General features: G+C 42.9%; 1 protein-coding gene across 1 annotated transcript in view; it reads left to right on the top strand.

Annotated features, from left to right (window-relative positions):
* WDR75 (WD repeat domain 75) overlaps nucleotides 1-21534 on the top strand; it is a 163416-nt gene that overhangs the window by 48502 nt on the left and 93380 nt on the right. Inside the window, exons 11-12 of the mRNA XM_089692704.1 lie at nucleotides 592-707; nucleotides 14010-14185. Of these exons, the coding sequence (XP_089548830.1) occupies nucleotides 592-707; nucleotides 14010-14185 (292 nt within the window). The remainder of the gene's footprint in view (nucleotides 1-591; nucleotides 708-14009; nucleotides 14186-21534) is intronic.

The following is a 21534-nucleotide window of genomic DNA, read 5'->3' as shown; positions in this document are numbered from 1 at the left end:
TCTGACTTACATGGCGCAGGGGCAGTCATCCGCCTCTGACAAGATTCTGGAAAATGCTGAGTACTCCAAATCCCATGAGAAGACACGGCAATTCAGGGCTGGAAGTGTCTGTTTGAAGAACTCCACATTTCTCAGATATTTATGGAAGTAGGATGATGTCACCCTTGCCAAGGTGCTGTGTACAGAAACAAGGCAAATGCTGTGTTTTTTCCCCTTGCAGGTGTTTTTTTTCTAACACTTGCATTTTTTTGTGCAAAGTCCACTTTAAACACAAAGCATATGTAATCTGTCTGTATTATTGTGTTATAGATCTGCTCTGATTTTCTCATCATTCTCATTTTTCATCCTATAGCTTACCTTTCTTGTGTATCATTTTTCCTGTTTTTTTTGCGCTAGCCTTCCATTTTCTAACTTTTTATCAGACCTCCTTCCTGACACCTGTACGTAACATCTCCACTTTAAGTTTTACTGTCCAAGGTGGGGTTTCATAAAGCTTGGGTTGTACTGCTTTTGTTGCATCTAGTTTTGCAGATGTTGTTGCCAACAATTTAAACCTGACCATTTAATATTATACTGTATTTTCTTTTTCAGCAACGGGTGTAAAGACTGGTTTGAATTTTGACCCTAGAAGCAAAGCCCTTGTTCTCAATGGTAAACCTGGTCATCTTCAGTTTTATTCCCTTCATGATGACAAACAGCTCTTTAATGTAAGTTTAAAGTAAGATAAGTTTAATCAGCATCACTCATTGTTCATCATAACCCTTTAGCAGCCCCATTGTGAACCTTTTGACTATCTAGTGCTGTATTACATTTTAAGACTTGTGTAATATGGCATTAAAACGGTTTTCAACATGTTTTACCAACCAGCTTTTAGATAGGACAAAGGGTGTCCCTGGGCAAGAAAAAAAAAACACTAGTTTGCAGGTATTTCAGTGGTACATTCTTTTCCCTCCTATGTATTCACATTCAACAGTCTTTTGTGCAGTTTAAACAAGGACCTCTGGACATGAATTTACTATTGATCTGCTGCATTCTCTCCATAGCTGGGTGACTGGCCATCTAATCGCCCATGTGGTCCCAGACAGGCAGTGCTGGTGTAATCACATGGAGTGGGTGGAGTTGTCACATGCATACTACAAAGGATACATCTTTGCAAGCAGAAACCACTATTTGAACTCATTAAGCAAATTCTCCTCTATGCTGTCACTCACAAGGTTGTAATCCTTGTAGCCATCACCTCTGTGAAGAGAGTGCCTGAACTGGCTGCTTTGTCCTGCAGGGAGGTGGTAAAGTAGATGCACACTTTTTTGAGCATGATTTCAGGACACAGGCTTATTGTAAATATTTAAAACACTTTCACACATATCTACCAGCACTTTGTAGTGTGTGTAGTTTATATATATATATATATATATATATATATATATTCTGAAATCTTTTAGGCGGAGGGAAGTAAAAATAAAAAAACTAAAATAATATGGTTGCACCCTTGAACTAATACTTTGTTGAAGCACCTTTCAATTTTATTCCTTGCAAAAACACTCCAAACCTGTGCACAGCCCTCTTCAGATCATCCCACAGATTTTCGATTGGATTCAGGTCTGGGCTCTGGCTGGGCCATTCTAAAGCTTTAATCTTCTTCTGGTGAAGCCATTCCTTTGTTGATTTGGATGTATACTTTGGGTCGTTGTCATGCTGAAAGATGAAGTTCCTCTTCATGTTCAGCTTTCTAGCAGAAGCCTGAAGGTTTTGTGCCTATATTGACTGGTATTTGAAACTGTTCATAATTCACTCTACCTTGACTAAGGCCCCAGTTCCATCTGAAGAAAAACAGACCCGAAGCATGATGCTGCCACCACCATGCTCCCCTGTGGGTATGGTGTTCTTTTGGTGATTTGTATTGTTGTTTTTGCATCAAACATATCTTTTGGATATGTTTTTGTTCCGCCTAAAAGATTCTCCCTATGTCCTATGAAGGAAATGTTTGTTAGAAAGTGGGGCATGCCAGGGGTGGATGCAGCTGTGTCTTCCCTGAATAAGTATTTAACTTGCCCAGTGGATAATGCCCAGGTGTTGAAGGATCAGGTGGATAAAAAATTAGAATCGCTCCTCAAGGCTTCTTTTTCCCTGGCAGGGGCTGCCGCGCAACCAGTGGTTGCTGCTATCGGTATCTGTCAGAGTCTGAATGCCTTTGTTAAATAGGTGGTTAGCAGACCATCTATTTTGGGGGAGGATACGGCTGTGGATTTGGCAGATTTATCACAGGTCTTGTGTTTTGCAGTTGATGCTCTTAAGGATTAGATTCAGCAGATCTCTTGCATGTCCCTTCTGTCGGTACACATGCACTCAGAGTCTTGTGGTTAAAGAGTTGGGTGGCGGAACTACTGTGCAAAAGATTGTTGGCGGGTTTTCCCTTTCATGGAGGACCTATATAAATATATCCAGAAGATCTCAGGGGGAAAAAGTACGCTTTTACCCTTTAAGAGAAAGTCCAAATGCCTGACCTTTTAGAGGCCAGCCATTTCGGTGGTTTTTGCTTCTTCTATTAGGTAAGCATTTCACCATACACAGGGTTCTGCGTCTAGGGGAAAATTTCTGGGCCAGGAGAAACCCTGGGTGCAGAAGCCCTCCAGGTCAAATTCTAAGTCCACTTCATTATCAAGAGGCGCCCCCACTCGTGCGGGTGGGGGAGAAGACTTTTGGATTTTTCGGAGATCTGGGAATAGCTGATACAGGACAAGTGCGTCACTGCTACAGTTTCTCAGGGGTACATACTGAAGTTTTGGGGAATTCCTCCTTCCCGTTTCTTAAGTTGCAATGTATCCACGAATCCATTGAGAAGGAAATCTTTGTTTCAGGCACTCGACCAGCTGTTGTCCCAGGAGGTTCCAGCAGACGAAGGTTCCAGGGATTTTATTCAAACCTATTCACAGTTCCAAAGCCGAATGGGTATGTAAGGACTATTCTAGACTTAAAGGGGCTGAACTGGTTCCTTAAGATTTGTTAATTTCAGAAGGAGTCAGTCCGGTCAGTAGTCACATCTTTAAAAGAGGTAGCGTCCATAGACATAAAGGACTCATACTTGCATGTGCCAAAATTTACAGCGCATCAAAGGTTTCTGCGGTTTGCGGTAGAAATGCTACATTTTAAGTTTGTGACACTACCCTTTGGACTAACTAGAGCTTCTTGAATGTTTAAAAAGATTCTGGCTCCAGCTTTGGGGCTGCTCAGAACTCTGGGAATATGGATTTTGGGATATCTGGATGATTTACTGCTCAGGAGTCAGTCTGGTCCAAGCCCAAGAATAAACGTGGCCTTCGCGATTTATACTCTGGAACGCTTGGGCTGGGTACTCAACTTTGAGAAGTCGGCTCTGGAGCCAGTACAGAGTCTGGAGTGTTTGGGATTGGTCCTAGACACTGTTCAGGCAAAGGTGTTTCTGCCTCCAGGAAAGGGCCGCGGCCTGAGAGATCAAGTTCGGAATTTAAGGAGCAGGAAGTATCCTTCCATTTGTCTCTGCATGAGGTTAATGGGGAAGATGGAATCCTCATTCGAGGCAGTGCCCTTTGCACAGTTCCACTCAAGGCCTTTGCAGAGGAATATTCTGTTGACATGGAACAAAAGATTCCAGCACTGGATTACTACATGTCTTTGTCCCCCTGGGTGCTGCAAAGTTTGAATTGGTGGATGGACGCTCGGAATTGGGAAAAGGGAAGATCTTTCCCACCAGTGACTTGAAAGCTGGTAACAATTGATGCCAGCCTCTCGGGTTGGGGGGGTTCTAGAAGGGACCACAGTACAGGGTCCCCATCAATATCCTGCAGCTTCGAGCGGTGCTGCATAGATGACTAGGCGTCATGGTTGGCCAGTCAGGGTCCAGTCCGACAATGCTACAGCAGTGGTATACATCAACCACCAAGGCAGTACCAAGAGCTGGAGGGCTAAGGAGGAAGTAGATCACATTCTGGCTTGGGCAGAAGGGCATGTTCCAGTTCTGTTAGCAGTATTATTTCCAGGGACAGAGAATTAGCAGGCGGACTACCTCAGTCGTTGACTGTTGTTTCTGGGGCAATAGGCTCTGCATCCTGAGGTATTCTTGGCAATCTGCCAGCGTTGGAGGTACTTGGACGTAGATCTGTTGGTGTCCAGGTTCAACAGGAAGGTGGACAGGTTTGTGTCCAGGATGTGGGACCCTCTTGCGATAGGGATAGATGCCTTGGTGATACCATGGGATCAGTTTTCCCTAATCTATGCCTTTCCCCCGATTCAGCTACTCCCGTGGCTATTACGCAGGATTCGAGAAAAGGTGATATTAGTGGCACCAGCCTGGCCCAGGAGGTGTTGGTATGCAGATATTGTCAGGCTAGCAGGGGGCGATCCATTGCCTCTGTCAAGATCGGTCAGACCTGCTGTCCCAGGGACCTATATTGCACCCAGCTTTACGGTTGCTGAATTTGGCAGCATGGCTGTTGAATCCCAAATCTTGAAAGATAGGGGAGTGTCAGACTGTTATCCATACAATGTTGAACGCTAGGAAGCTGGTTTCTTGGAACATTTTTTTATAGAACTTGGGAGGCATATATTTTTTGGTGTGAAGATTGAAATTTGTCACCCCTGGAAATTTCTGATTGGGAAGAATTTTGTCTTTTCTCCAATCAGGAGTAGAAAAGAAGTTGTCAAGATCAGTCAGACCTGCTGTCTCAGGGACCTATATTGCACCTAGATTTACGGTTGCTGAATTTGACAGTATGGCTGTTGAGACTCAAATTTTGAAAGTGGAGTGTCAGACCCTGTTATCCATACAATGTTGAATGCTAGGATGCTGGTTTCTAGGAACATTTTTTTATAGAACTTGGGAGGCATATATTTTTTGGTGTGAGGATTGAAATTTGTCACCCCCGAAAATATTTTATTTGGAGAATTTTGTCTTTTCTACAATCTGGAGTAGAAAACAAGTTGGCTGTTGGTACTATTAAGGTCAGGTTTGAGCCTTGGCTGTTTTCTTCCAAAGACCGATTGCTTCTTACTCTTTGGTTTATATATATATTTTTTTTTTACAGGGAGAGTGGCATACTGTTCCTCCTGTCCAACAGTCCCTGGGTCCTTGGGAAAATTCTGTTCTAACTTGAAAGGATCGTTTTGGTGGCAGTCGCCTCTGCAAGAATGGCATCGGAGTTGGAAACTCTTTCTTTTTGGTTTTACATCAGGATAAGGTGGTGTTACAGCCTCATCAGTCTTTTTTGTCAAAGGTGGTTTCTAGTTTTCATCTCAATCAGGACATTGTTCTGCCTTCATTCTTTCCTTGGCCTCAGCCGGCAAAAGAAAGATCTTTGCATACCCTGGTTGTGGTTCGGGCAATAAGGGTCTTTTTTGAATATGATTGCATAGATTAGAATGGCTGATTCCTTGTTTATTTTGCCGGAAGGACCCAGGAGAGGACAGGCGGCATGCAAATCAACTATTTCTAAGTGGATTCATCAGTTAATCATTCAAGCCTATGGTTTGAAGAGCAAGGCTCCACCCTTTTGGTTGAAAGCACACTCTACCAGGAGTGTGGGGGCATCTTGGGCTATCCGCCACCAGCCGTCAGTTGCTCAGGTTTGCAAGGCTGCTACATGGTCTTCGATTCATACATTCACAAGATTTTACATGGTGGATGTCAGAGCCACGGAGGATTCTGACTTTGGTCGCAGTGCTTTACAAACAGCTGAAATGCTACTTTTGGGATGTTGACGGTGGTTATTGTGATGTCACCCACCCCTCAAGGTTATTGCTTTGGGATGTCCCACATAGTCATTATTATGACTTGCTCTGTGTCTTATGATGCACGATAAAGAAAATTGGATTTTTTTTCTACATACTTGTAAAATCCATTTCTTGGAGTACATCACAGGCACAGAGGTCACTCCCCTCTTTCTGGATTTTCATTGGTTGCTACAAAAACTGAGTACTTCCTGTGTGGGAGGGGTTATATGGGGAGGACTTCCTGTTTGATTGGTAGGCCAGTGTCCATTCAACTATAGGTGGCATATAACCCACATAGTCATTATTATGACTTACTCTGTGTCCCGTGATGTACTCCAAGAGATCGTGTAGAAAAAATCCAATTTTTGCAACTCCTTTATTTACAGACGTCAACAAGAAAAGAAAGTATGTGACATGGTTCAGTACAAATCACACTGTAGATATGTATCCAAATAGGCAACCTATATAGACTGAGAGGAACTAGGAAATGGATTTTACTGTGCATACACAAATTCTGCATCTTGGGCAGCATCCACACTTCCAAATGAGGCTGTTAGTGATTACTTGCAGGAGACCGAAAGGGGGTTCCTGGCAATTAGTTGAAAGCTCCCTCAGCTAATCACTGCCACTTGGATGCAATCGTCTATGGAGCAAGTACCCGAAAAATTATTAGCCCTTGACACAAGGCAGTCTGTTCACAGCCACTAAACCAAATGGTGGCATCAGCCCCATTCTGGTCTTCAGAAACAAATTCTCTTAACAGATTTCTGAGTGTGCCAAAATTGTGGCTGGATTCGGCAACATTTGTCATCACTTCTTTCAGACCACAGGAATTTCTTGTATCAGTAGACACACAAGATGCCTATCTACACATCCCCATTTTCCCTCCACTTCTGTTATATCTGCATTTTGCTATGGGAGACCAACACTTTTAATTTGATGCACTGCCTTTCAGGCTTTCCTCTGCATCTCAATTATTCACAAAATTGCCTCTCTGCTTGCACTTCTCAGACCCAGGGCATTCATGTCACAGGGTACTTGGGTGACCTTTTCTTGTAGCACTCCTCCACCATGAGTTTGTCTGCAAACATCCAAAGGACCATTCATACCTTAGGTTCGGTAATGAACTAAACAAAGTTTTCTCCCCAGCCATCGCATTGTCTGGATTTCAAAGGGGTTTTATCTTGGACACAGCCCAAGTTAGAACCTTCCTTCCTTCAGACAAGATTTTCTCCCTAAGGTCCCACATACAGACTCTCAGATCCAAGAAGCATCCCTTAGTTTGCTTTTGCATTTCTGGGTTTTATGGTGGCCTTCTTCCAGCAGTTTCTTTTGGTCAGTTTCACGCCAGGACTCGACTGAACATGCTCATAGCATGAAACAAAAACTATTCTTTAGACTGTCATATGCTTCTGTCTAGCCAGACAAATATTTTCCTGGCATGGGGGATCTCCTACTCTGCCCTGGAGTTGAGGAAAGACCTTTCTTCCCATGCTATGGAATATGGTGACAACGGATACCAGACTGACTGGTTGGTTGGGGACTGTTTACAACTCCCAAGATGGTCAGGGAACCTGATCTCTGGCAGAGTTGAGACTCTCCATCAACATTCTGGAACTGCGAGTCCTCAGGATAGATATACAACACTTAACCCCCCTCTTCTGCATGGTCACCCAGTCAGGGTAAAGTAGAGTACATAAACCATCTGGGGGTCACCAGAGGTCAAGCTGCCCTCAGAATCAAAAGTGATCCTCTTCTGGGTAGAAACTCCCATCCTGGCACCTTTTTTGCTGTCCACATTCATGGCTTGGACAACTGGCAGGCAGGCTTCCTAGGCTGACAATGCATGGACCAGGAAGTATGGTCTCTGCACCCAGACATTTTCCCAAATCTCTGTGAAAGATTAGAGGAAACTACATGTGGACATCCTGGTCTCCAGATTCAATCACAAACTGATGGGTTTTGTGGCCAGGACCACGGATGCTCTAGCCTTTGTAGTAAATGAACTGGTGATTCCTTGGGCTTCATTCAGGTTGATCTGTGCCTTCCCTTCAATAAAGATTCTCCCTCAGCTGCTGTTTCCTGGCGGATTAGCAGTGGCCTTGTGAAGCACTAGGAGTGCAATGAGAGAGAGCACATGGAGGTAAATCACACATAACCTGACATGCAGGCGTTTGATGAACTTGGCTGTGCATGAGGGGTGGCCACAGGGCACAGCAGGGAGAAGTGAGTTCACAGAGTAGCAGTATGACACAACAAGGAGAAATGGTCCTTAGGGCAGTGAAACCCCATTCACATTTGAGCGTTTTGTAGCTCAAAGCTCCTAAATGCTTGAGGAGAAAAAAATCAATTATTCTTAATGCAGATGATTCACATCTCCACTTCAAGTCGCCTAAAGCTCAAACAAATTCTGAAGCTTTTTTGCCGCTCAAATCGAACAGATTGGAGCGCTTTTATTTCCATAGAAATGAATGGAAATGTGTGTCTCGCACGTTTTTTGCACGTATTTGCTCGTTTTTCTGCTCAAATGGAAAAAAAAAATAATATATATATAGATGAATAAATAAATGTAAAATAAATACATAAATATTAAATGAATAACGTAATAATAACCCCTACCCTAAAAAAAATACATATTAAATTAATTATGAATAACAATGATAAGAAACCCCCAAAAAATTAATAATAATTATGATACTATAATTTATTTTGTGTTGGGGTTAGGGAGTTTATTATTTTTTTAAGGGTTAGGGGGTTAAGGTTAGTGGTTAACTATTATATATTATTCATTTTTTATTTATGATTTTTATTTGTGTATTTTATATGTAATAATGTATTATTACCCTAACAAAAAAATAAATAAGACAATAAATAAAATATTAACCCCTAACCCCAGCTTCTAATCCTAACCTTAATTCTAACCCCTGTATAATAATAAAAAAGACAAAGCTGATGGAAAAGCTGGAAAACCTAGTGTGAATACAGCCTAATATGGTACAGCAAAGAGAAACCGTCCATGGAGTAGCAATATGGCACAGCAACATGAAAGAAACCTTAGGGCAGTATTATGGCACAAGAAGAAGAAATGGTCCATAGTGTAACACTATGGCACAGCAAGGATAAACAGTCCATGGAGCAGCAATATGACACAGCAAGGAGAAATACAGAAGTTTTTAAGAACTCGCTGGGAATGTCTAATAGTCCTAGGTAGCTGGTGAGATGGTCTTGTTGGCTGAAGGCTGGTCCAGGGTAGTCTCGGTAGGTATACGCTGGGTCCAGAGAGGGAGAGTAGTGCTGGGCACCCTGGCCACAAATTTGGAGTAGAGATTAAAAGGTGCAGGCAGAGAGGTGTCTGGACAAGGAGAGGCAGAGGACAGCTCTTGGAGGCCAAACGTTAATCTTTGGTCCTCACAGGCACAGTAGCATCCAGGGGGACTGGCATAGAGGGGCTCTACCTCTGTTTCCCCTAGCCCAGGTAGGTATACCTGAGTCAGGACAAAAAAAAGGCCACTATTCTGGTCTATAACTGGCTTTTACAGCAAGGAACACATGGACGGGCAACGCATGTCAAAAAAGAAAGGAAAGTTCCCAGCTCAACTTGCCAGCCAGCTTACTAACAACCGAATTAACCTGTCTAACCGTATATGTTAAAAACAGGGGTTTAGTTTGCACACATTTGGAAATACATACGTAAGCCACAGAGCCACATCACGGCACCCCGATAATCTGTGGTCCTAAATCTACAAATTTTGAGAGCCCCCATAGTAGAGGCACATGCATTTAATGGATAGACCCTTCTCTTCCATTCATCAGCGCAGACAGAGCTGCACCTGCGGAGAAAGGTAATGTCTGACTCTGATGTCTCCTGTCTGTGTGACTTGGCTGGCCATTCATTATATGTGCAATATGTTAGTGAGTGATGACATCGTCACGATCCCACAGCCTTCTCTTCTATTGCCTGCTGATCTGTGTCAATGTTAGTGGTGGTGTGTTGTGACGGATCTGTCTCTGTTTGGGATCCCTCGGTTCAGTGTGTGTGTGTGTGTGTATCCGTGTGTCCGTGTCCAGCATTTTATTCCCCCCTCCATTACCTAGGGAATTCAAGCCTGGGATCTGTCAGAGTGTGGACCCATCATCCTCCATTCATTGCTGCTGCCAACCACAGATGCGGTCCGTCTGTGACACTGATTTTGTGTTTATTATTGGTGCTGATGGCATCTTATGGCACTTAATTTTGCAAATTAAAAGAAATTTATCAGTGTCATGTTTTGTTGATTTAATATTTTCTGTTTTAAATTTTTTTTTTTTTTTTAAGTTGGGTGCAAATAGCTGGTCTTGCTTAGGGCGCAAAATTGGCTAACACTGGCCCTGCTGACACCTTGCACACAGGAGGTGTGGAGAAACAGGAACTGTGTGTCTTGTGTTGACTGCATGTCTCCCTGCATGTGTGGGGCAGTGGGAGATGTGCGGGAATGGAAGTAGAAGTCAGGTGTTGTGACAGGCCTCTTCCAAACAGACCAGATTTATTGGCACAAGGTCCCCCATTCCACCATTCTTAGTTGCTGGTTTTAATGGCATGGTTGTTAAAACCCAGGTATTGAAGGTTAGAGGTGTGTCTGATACAAGGAAATATACCTTCCTCCTACAAGATCTATCATCACACATAGATTCTTCATCTGTTGTGAGGAAAGACGTCTGAATACCAGGGAATACTCTCTACTCGTAATCTGGTCTCGACCAACACTTGTCCTTGAGAACCATTAAGGCTTCACAGTCCCTTATCAGGACCTTTTTACAAGGTGTTGCTCATGTAAACCACCCAATTCAACCTCCTGTGTCACCTTGGGATCCGAACCTGGTGCTTTGCTCCAGAGACCCACCTTTGATCTGACTAGAAAGATCCCTGTGTAAGATCTCACATGTAAGGTTGCCTTCCTTGTGACCAATACTTCAGTTAGGCATGTTTCTGAGCTAGCAGCCCTTTCTTGTAGGAGCTTTTGCTTATATTGTACAAGGACAAGGTGGTCTTGAAACCAAAACCTTTTTCTAATCAAGTAGGTTTTTTTCTTTTACTTCAGTGAGGATATTATCCTTCCATCCCTGTGTCCTGCCCCAAAACACACCAAGGATATTGTCTTACACCAGGGCTTAAAATTTCAAGTCCTGAGCTGCTAGCCAGGCCTTAAGAGTTACTCGCCACCAACAAACACACACAAACAGACACCTGTACACACACACACACACACAGACATGTACATACATACACACACAGAAACATGTACACACACACACACACACATATACACACACAGGCACGTACAGACATGCATACACACAGATACATGTACAGTGGGGATCGAAAGTTTGGGCACCCCAGCTAAAAATTTGTATTAATGTGCATAAAGAAGCCAAGGAAAGATGGAAAAATCTCCAAAAGGCATCAAATTACAGATTAGACATTCTTATAATATGTCAACAAAAGTTAGATTTTATTTCCATCATTTACACTTTCAAAATAACAGAAAACAAAAAAATGGCGTCTGCAAAAGTTTGGGCACCCTGCAGAGTTAATATCTTGTACAGCCCCCTTTGGCAAGTATCACAGCTTGTAAATGCTTTTTGTAGCCAGCCAAGAGTCTTTCAATTCTTGTTTGAGGTATCTTTGCCCATTCTTCCTTACAAAAGTCTTCCAGTTCTTTGAGATTTCTGGGCTGTCTGTCACGCACTGCTCTTTTAAGGTCTATCCATAGATTTTCAATTATGTTGAGGTCAGGAGATTGTGAAGGCCATGGCAAAACCTTCAGTTTACGCCTCTTGATGTAATCTCCCGTGGATTTCGAGGTGTGTTTAGGATCATTATCCATTTGTAGAAGCCATCCTCTCTTTAACTTCAGCTTTTTCACAGATGGCATCAAGTTACCATCCAAAATTTGCTGAAATTTTATTGAATCCATTTTTCCTTCTACTCGTGAGATGTTCCCTGTGCTACTGGCTGCAACACAACCCCAAAGCATGATTGATCCAACCCCATGCTTAACAGTTGGACAGAGGTTCTTTTCATTAAATTCTGTGCCCCTTCTTCTCCAAATGTACCTTTGCTCATTCCGGCCAAAAAGTTCAATTTTAACCTCATCGGTCCACAGAACTTGTTTCCAAAATGCATCAGGGTTGTCTATATGTTCATTTGCAAAGTTCAAACTATGATTTTTGTGGTGAGGACGTAGAAGAGGTTTTCTTCTGATGACTCTTCCATGAAGACCATATTTGTACAAGTATCTCTTTATAGTGGAATAGTGTACCACAACTCCAGTGTCTGCCAGATCTTTCTGGAGGGATCGTGCAGTCAAACGTGGGTTTTGAATTGTTTTTCTCACAATCCTGCGAGCTGTTCTGTCTGATATTTTTCTTGGTCTTCCAGATCTTGCTTTAACTTCCACTGTTCCTGATGACTGCCATTTCTTAATTACATTCCGAACAGAGGATATTGACATCTGAAAACGCTTTGCTATCTTCTTATAGCCTTTTCCAGCTTTGTGAGCGTCAACTATTTTCAGTTTCAGTTTTCTAGACAACTGCTTAGAAGAACCCATGGTGCTGATTGTTGGGGCAAGGTCAGATGAGTCTGGGCATTTAAAACCTTTGAGATTGACATCACCTGGTCTTCCCAGACGATGATTGAGAACAATCCATGACACTGGCAGGTCTCAGCTTGGCAAAGGGGGCAGTGCATGCTATAAATTCTGCAGGGTGCCCAAACTTTTGCAGACGCCATTTTTTGTTTTCTGTTATTTTGAAAGTGTAAATGATGGAAATAAAATCTAACTTTTGTTGACATATTATTAGAATGTCTAATCTGTAATTTGATGCCTTTTGGAGATTTTTCCATCTTTCCTTGGCTTCTTTATGCACATTAATACAAATTTTTAGCTGGGGTGCCCAAACTTTCGATCCCCACTGTACATACACAGAAAGACACATGTACATACACACAGACACATGTACACACATACACATGTACGTACATACAAACACACACACACGTACATGCACACAGACACATGTACACACGCACATCCATGTACATACACACAGACACATGTACATGCATACACAAACACACACACACACACACACACACATGTGCACGCACGCTGTTAAGTGCTCTCTCCTCTCCCCTGAAGCCACCACTGGCTGACAGAGGATCATGTGACCAGAGTGAGCTGAAATTAGGTAGACACACACACCCATATAAAAAGTTGCAGTACTTTGTTGTTCACTCACAGAGCCAGGTACTGCACTCTAGGGGGAGGCAGAGGGCACAGCACACACTCCTTCCTTTGCTTTCACTGCGCTCAGCTATTGAGCAGTCTGACGGCTCCCAGTGCCAATGACAGATCCAGCCTGCTCAGCAGGACAGCCCTGGGGGGCACACTCGCCCCCACCATAATTTCCACTCGCCATTGAGAGCAGGCGAGTAGAAATTTCAAGGCCTGTCTTACACTGTATAGATTATGTCAATGTCTACATGGTAGCTATGGCTTCTATTTGCCAGAATCCCTCCCTCTTCAGGCCCTCAAAAAGGACATCCTGCCTCTTGCTCCACCAATGCCAGATGGATCAGACCACTTATTTCTAGCACCTACGCTGTTAGGAAAAGAATCTCCCCGTGTCCTATCAGAGCACATTCTAGCGCGTATATTGGTGTCTCTTCAGCTTTCAAGCATCTGCTTCGCAGATTTGCAAGTCTGCCAGCTGGTCATTATTCATACGTTTTCCAGGTGCTATCAGGCGGATGTTTTGGCCTCATCGAATGCAAGCTTTGGACACAAGGTGTTTTTTTTTCATGTTCTTACTCTTGTTTTCTTGTGGGACTGTTGGCAGCCCTGTTTCCTATGTTGTTGCCCATCCCTTTATTCATTGCTTGGGGTTGTCCAATGGTCTGTGAATGCAAATCCTATGTTCTGTACTGTATGGCTGAGATAATGGGAATTTTGACTTGTAAATTTTTGGAGTACAGTACAAGACACAGGACCCTACCCTTTTTTTTTGAGTCTAGTGGAGTGGGTGGGGTTATCTGAGCATGCCATTAGGGATGGCCTCAGCAAAGTTTTTGCTGGTCTCGTGTCACATGAAGGTAGCCTGCCTATAACCCATGGTCTATAAATACAAGATAGGGAATTTGCAGTTATGTCAGAATTCCTTTTTTTAAATGTTCTATTTTCTGCAGTCTCTTACACCCTTATAATTTTTTTTTTTTTCTACAGTTGGACATTGTACAGCAAGAGTTTGTTCATCAGTCGGGGCTCCAGTATATGGATCTGGTCAAGGCAGCATTCAGCAGTAAGGGAGAATGGTTAGCAACTGTGGAAGAATTACAAGGAAATTCAGACACCCCTGATGTGCAGATGAAGCTCTGGGAATTTAATGATCAGCTTCAGAGGTAAACGGAAAAACTTAAATGAAAAATTATAATTAATAGAAATAATTAAAAGTCAGCGCTAAAGTACTTACGGCAGCCTGCAGCAAAAGTCAGTATACAAAACCCTTAAACCTAACATCAAATAATGGTGCAGCACCAATTATAAGTAGGTTCCCTCCATATAGGAAAAGAATTATCTTGTGAAAGGAAAACACCATCTAGTGTGCAAACAAAAAATCCAAAGTAAAAAAGTAATGAAAAAATCAATGAGAACAAATTAAGATTATTATTATTATTATACAGTATTTATAAAGCGCCAACAGTTCGCTCAGCGCTGTACATTACAATGTGAGACAGAACATGCGACAGTACGAAAACAATACAATGTGATACACGAGGGGTTCGAGGGCCCTGCTCTTTCGAGCTTACAATCTAGGAGATTAAACAAAGTCCACAAATTCCAATTGTCCTCTTGTGTCAGTGACTTCTACCTTTTGTGGATCCCCACTACCACTTCTGACCAACACCACTGCCGCACTCACCAACTCCAAAGTTGCCAAAGGAGAGCAATGCACAGCGCGTTTGTATCAAATAATCCCCAGATGCTCACATGAAGTCGCCATTTTACTGAGGTTGCCTTGTAGTACCACCTTATCACCGCCAGAGACAGTCAAGCAGCCTATTATAGCTGTATGGAAGAAAAGTGGAATCGCATTGCAGGATTATTTATAGTAGGGATGCACAACTTTTTTTTTTGAGTATGAGTACCAATACTTTCTATCAAGTATCCACTGATACTGATTGCCGAAACCTATTTTTTTGTGCCATGCAATTTGAGCCCATTCAAAATTAATGGGCTCAAATCGCACTACAAAGTATCAAACTGGAGCGGTGTTGGAAACCGCATGTGATCAGGACAGGAAGGAAGTGCGATTCCTGTTCGAATCACATAAGGTCTCCCTGTGGGTGTGGTGCCATTTGCAGTGCGATTTGACCCATGCAAAATGAATAGCTCATATCACGCTGCAAAGTATCAAACCGGAGCGGTGTGGGAAACTGCATATGATTAGGACAGTAATCGGACCGTATTCCTGTTCAAATCAAATGCAATCCTTTGCACTGCAATTTAAGCCTATTAACTTTGTATGGGCTCAAATTGCACCGCACAAAAAAGTATCAGTTTTAGGTATCGGAGCATTTGCACAAATATAAGTACTCGTGCAAATTCTTAGTATTGGCACTTGTATTTGCATCGGTACAACCCTAATATTATAGTGTAGTAGATTATTAAAGTTTTGATCTCTTTGCATAAAATCAGTTAAAAGCATCCAGATGCCAAATTGTCTGAGATTTTCTGCTTGGTACAAAGTGCGCTTAATATATTGGTCAACTCTGAGACTGAGACCGGAAATGACATTGTGCCGTCAGCGCATAGCTCTTCCCTACATGTTTTGTGCTACAGCACATCTTCAGGGAACACTAGTGTGCTGACATGAAGCGCATAATCCTTAGCCTGCTAACAGCCTGCTTAACACTGGAAGGTGCCCCATTTTCTTGTAGGCCTGAATAGCAGCAGCCATGATCCATCAGCCTTTGGGACTTCAGCACACAAAATGCGTAGGGGCGGAGCTACGTGCTGATGTCACGCCACCATTTACGGTCTTAGAGTTGGCTGCCATCTTTGTAAGTGCACTTTGATACAAATGCGCTGTATGCTGCATTCCTTTGACAGCTTTTGTATTTCAATTTTTTTTATTAATTTATAAACAGTTTAAGACAGGAGCAACAAAACACGCCCACACAATTGCATATGAAAAACAAAACCGTGCTCTAACACCAACAGAGCAAAAGGTGCGCCCACACAGGGGCTATCAATGGCACATAAATGACAAAAACATTAGTATAACACAGACAGCAACTTAAACTAAAGGCAGCTATCCACTGCCACACCAAAAACAAACAGAAAAAGAAATGGAAAGAGGAGTACAAAAGGAAAAAAATAACAAGGCCAAGAGCAGGGGTCTGAGACCGCCAATACCGAGTACCATCACAACCCCAGACTAGCCAGGGGGTGCGCGGGAAAGGCATATTGCAACCACGACTCTCATATTTTCAAGAATTTCCATTGAGAGTCGTTACAGATATTTGACATCTGTTCATTGAGCATCATAGTGGTGATACGGTCCCGCACCCCCTGAAGAAGGACAAACGGGCTCTTCCAGGCCTGAGCAATTGTTCTAGTAGCTGACAAATACAAATAGGAAGCCAACTTCTGCTGGTGAGCCAAGAGGCACGGTATGAGACTATGAAGCAAAGCATAACGAGCATCCCGGCGTATGGAGAGATGGAAAAAGGTGAAAAGGGGGCTAAACACACGAGACCAAAAACCAAACCGTCTCGGGCATGACCTACAGATATGCAATACATCACCACGATGGCCACAACCCCGAAAGCATCGATCACTGCAAGCAGGGTTCGCCTGGGCCAAACGAGCCGGAACCCAATACCAACGAAACAATATTTTGTATGCCGCCTCCATCGTGGTCATATTAAATGAACATTTAGCTATAAGTGACCAGGCTGTATTCCAGTTCTCCAGATCCACGACTGCCCCCAGGTCGTGCTCCCACTGAACAACATATGAAAGAGAAGTATACGTCGAGCGTCTGTCCAATGCTGCATAAAGAAGGGAAATAAGGCCCGGAGCGCCCGGACGCTGTTCAAAGGCAGATTTCTGTTACGGGACAGCAGAAGTGCCCCGCAGTGAGGTCAGCCAATGCCACAATTGAAAATAATGAAAAAATTCCACCGGAGGGACATCCCGTGACTCCCGAAGTGAATTCCAAGTGGGGAAGGACCGAGAAGTCAAAAAGTGTCTCACCTGCGAAAAACCATTGGCCACCCACCAAGAAAACGCCCTTGATTGATCTAAACCCGGTGGGAAGAGAGGGTTGTTAATAATTGGGAGCAAAGGTAGGAAAGGTGACATCAGGCCACTGGAGTAATGTACTGAGTCCCACACTTGTAAGCCATGGAGCAAAATCGGACTCAGTGAATTAGGGCGCAGGGTACGGGGAAGCCATAGAAGCGTTGATGTCACAATAGGGCACAATTAGGTAGTTTCAGCAGGACCCAGAGGGGAACGTATGAGGAAGCGTGCACCATAGACAGCGGGGCAATCTGGCTCGCCTGATAATACTTAGTTACATTAGGCACCCCAAGACCACCCTGGAGTTTATGAACAAAAAGCATATTTCTGGAGACTCTGGGACGCTTATCGCCCTGATAAAATGCATAATCTTTGCCTGAATCAACCGACCTTTGGCAGCTTTGAAGTTGGTGAGTGTTACAAGTGGTGGTGTGGATCCATAAAGGCAGAAGTCGCTGACACAAGTGGAGACAGTTGGAATTTGTAAATGTTAATCTTAATTTTGTTCTGAATTGATTTTATCATTACTTTTCCCTTTTGGATTTTTTTGTTTTCACACTAGATGTTTTCCCCAATGTCTATATGAAAAGTACCTGTCACCTGATAAATGCAATTACACGGGGAGCTTGTTAACCCTTTGTGATAGCAATAAAGTTAAATATAAAACAATTTGAAAAATGTTTATATTCTATCTACAAATGCAAACGTGCACACACAGGGCACGTGTAGACCTCAAAGGCAGAAAAGCACTCACAGTATACCTAAGGCACCTTTTTCAACCAGGTTGCTTTCAGGTGTCTTCAGGGGTACCTTGGAAAAATGCTTAAAAATTGCACACAAGCCAGCGGATGGATCAGCCTGCCCTTTTGTGACACAAAGGCACAGGTTTTCATTGTGCACTACTACATCCTTCTAGCTGCCATTGTCCTAACAGCCAATGAAGTCACGGTTGATAAAGGGGACATTTGACGCATGCATAACATTCTTGTTTGCCCCCTACTCTGCCCCTCTCCATCAGCACTGGGATCACATTAGAGTGAGGGAGGGAAACTCAAGCAGAAGAGGAACATTGGAATACTTTGAGTACCAGTATACAAAGGTGTATTTTGCTTTGGAAGAATAAAGCACCTCTAATATTGGGTGTCCTACATTTGTGGATGTTGCTGTGTTATGTATAACTGTAAGTTTAGTTTGTTAAATGTTAGAATAGGGTGCCTCAAGATTTTGCAGAATTTTAAAGGGTGTCTTGACTATTAAAATGTTAAGAAACACTAATCTAAAGCCATTACATTTGTTTTTAGTAAGGAGTATGTAAACATGATAAAAGGTTTACACACAGGTTTACTGGTGGCTACTCCCCCTGCAACACACGGCCCAGTTTTTGCCTATCACTCAGGAGTGAGAATCTAAATGTTATTTTATACTTTCTTTTCTTACATTTTTTTTTTTTTTGTTCCAGTCAATGGATTTTTGTTTTTAGTCAACTGCAGAGCTGAGTGACAGGCTGGATACTTTATACATTCGAGTAGTCCCTCCAGTACAAAAGGGATAATAGGCGAATGGTGTAGCAGTCCATGTATGTTTGATGAGTTCCAAATGGGCAGGGGTAAAGGTAGTCCAGTAGGCACTAACGGCAAGCTGCGTAGGAGCGAAGCATAACTCTGCAGAAGGGAAACAAAGAAACACAGTGCCTCTAAGTGTGTACTGTGAAGGTATTTAATAGAAAGATAAGTAGTAACTCACATCTTAGAATTCAAAAACAGGCTCATGGGTAATAGGGCGAGACGTCTGTAGCCAGATGTTATGTGACTGATCCAGAGAGGCGATCGATTCAGTCCGCCAGCAGGAGGTGCTGTGCATGTGCAACACAGATGGTAAGCCTGGCGGAATCTCCAAGGTGTCCGCCGGCAGATGGCACTGTGCATATGCAGCACAGACGGCAAAACCCAGCAGTGTCTCCCAAGATGTCGGGGATCAGCACATGTGGCATCTGACGTCATCAAAATGCGACGCGTTTCTGAGCATGTGCAGGACGAGATGAGTCCAGGCGCGCTCTTTCATCAGGCAGGGAGGAGCTGGGGGTAAAGGAGCCTTATGTAGGGCACGGAGCGGATGATGGACAGGGCCAGGGGCGGGGAAAGAAGGCGGATACTGTCACAGAGCAGCAGACAAGCTGTCTGTAAACAGGAAGATTAATGACACTGGTGGAGGGATAATATACTTATATAAACATCATAAAATGTGGGTCTAACATAAAAGCAAGATCAGCACAATATAAAAGGAATTAAATAGTGAATGTTGTTAAAAATATGAGACACTTAGAGGTAATGTTAAGCATGGCATTGGGGAAACACATACACACACTTATTAAAATATATATATATATGTGTGTGTGTGTATATATACCCATATAAAAAGGACAGAATGGACGATTGGTAGAGGATAACCCTGCATAGGAAAATAGTTTTGGTATAGGTTCCTAGCATGGAAAGGAAATTAGGGGATGTCAAAAGGGGCAAAGGGTGATAAATGAATTGCATAATTTATGGTAGCCACAGCAATGCAATGGATATGTGGCAACCATACATAGATAAGAAGGCATGCTGTAACGGAGGTGCATGCATACATGGTTAGGTCAAAGGACAGGTTAATTTGGTATGTAGTGATAGTGCGGTGATGACGGAAGTCATGACTGGAAGTGGTGTAAATGCATGTCTAACCGTCAGAGCCCAGGGGGGAGAATGAACAATGGAGAAGTAGGGTGACTCACATGGGTTAACAATGCAGACGGTGGTTATAATATGGTGGCAATTTCCAACTCCTCATTGAGGCCAGTGGGGGATAGGGTGTCAAGGGCATGTATCCAAAATGTCTCCCTATGGCAGAGTTTATGGAAGCGCTCCGCCTCAGGGAGACCAATAGGCATTACCTTGACCACCCAAACCTGAATTCCCATCGTGGATTTGTTATGGGTATCCAAAAAATGGCAGGAGACACTGTGCTCATCCTTTCCACCTTCAATTAGGCGACGGTGTTCTCCAAACCTGCAATGCGCAGGGTACGTGTGGTACGTCCCACGTACAAGAGACCACAGGGAAAATTAGGCAGTGGACAACGAATGTGGATGAGCAGTTACAGAATTCAGTGAACTTTTAATATTTCCCCTTGTGTTGAAAGCCCTTTTGGCCATGTTGGATAAATTGGCATGTTTTACAGCGAGCTGTACAACATTGTAATATGCCTATGATGGGGGTGGAGAATAGGGAGAGTACATACTGGGGCTGAACAAATTTTAATTTGCTGGGTGCTACTTTTTTCTTTAGATTAGGAGCTTTTTTTGTATGTGATGATGGTTTTGGGGGGAATAACATCTCTTAAATGGGGATCTTGTAGCAAGATGTTCCAATGTTTTCTGAAAAATTTTCTAATTTTTTTGGTGTCTCCCATGGAATCTGGTGGTGAATCTGACTGTATGGTGGGGGTCCTCAGTAGATCTATTAGAATTGGGTTTACCAGACAGGTAGGAAGCATATGCTTCATATACCAATTTGTTGGGATACCCTTTTTCAGCAAATTTTTTCTTGAGGGTGACACTGAGTTCTTTGTAATCTGTTAATTTGGTGCAGTTATGGCGGAGGCGACAGAATTGACTTTTTGGAATATTGTTTATCCAGGTGGGGTAGTGAGAACTCTGATAATGAAGATAGGAGTTTCCTGAGGTGAGTTTGGTATAGTTTTTGGTAATGATCTGACCATTTGTCGTGACTACGTTCTAGGTCTAAAAATGAAAGATGGTCTTGGTTTCTTTCGGATGTAAATTGTAGACCAAAGGGATTGTTTTAATGTGTGACAAATTCATCAATAAGGGTCAGGGACCCATCCCAGATGATGATGATGTAATCTATATATCTGCCGTAAAAGGTAAGATATGCCGCAAATGGGTTATTTTGCCAAATGTACAGATGTTCCCAATAACCCATGGCTAAGTTGGCATAGGAAGGTGCAAAATTGGCACCCATAGCAGTATCTTGTAGTTGAAGAAAGAAGTTTGGTATGTGTGTCGGTACATATATATATTTATATACACTAGGGAGTGTATTATTTCACGGTGGGTTATGAAGAAAGAAGTTATCATCAAAACTAAAATAATTGTGTGTCAGGCAGAATTTGGTTGCCTCTAATATGAAATCTGCTTTTTTAGGGTTGATCAAGGGGTCATCTGATAGAAAATGTTTTAGTGCTATGAGTCCCAATTGATGGGGGATAGAAGTGTAGAGTGAGCGGACGTCTAAAGAGACCCAACGATATGTAGATGTCCAACTGTATGGTGTGAGTGATTGTATGAGGTGGGTTCCATCTCTGATATTTGACTGCAAGCTCTGGGCTAATGGTTGTAGAAAACAATCTACATATTGGGCGAACCCGCTCGTGATGCTGTCAA

The sequence above is a fragment of the Staurois parvus genome, unplaced genomic scaffold, assembly GCF_062004578.1.
Source record: "Staurois parvus isolate SC_StPar_1 unplaced genomic scaffold, SC_StPar_1.0 ptg000601l, whole genome shotgun sequence".
Lineage (NCBI taxonomy): Eukaryota > Metazoa > Chordata > Amphibia > Anura > Ranidae > Staurois > Staurois parvus.
Note: the sequence above shows the minus strand (reverse complement) of the source record. Positions and strands in the feature narration are given on the sequence as shown.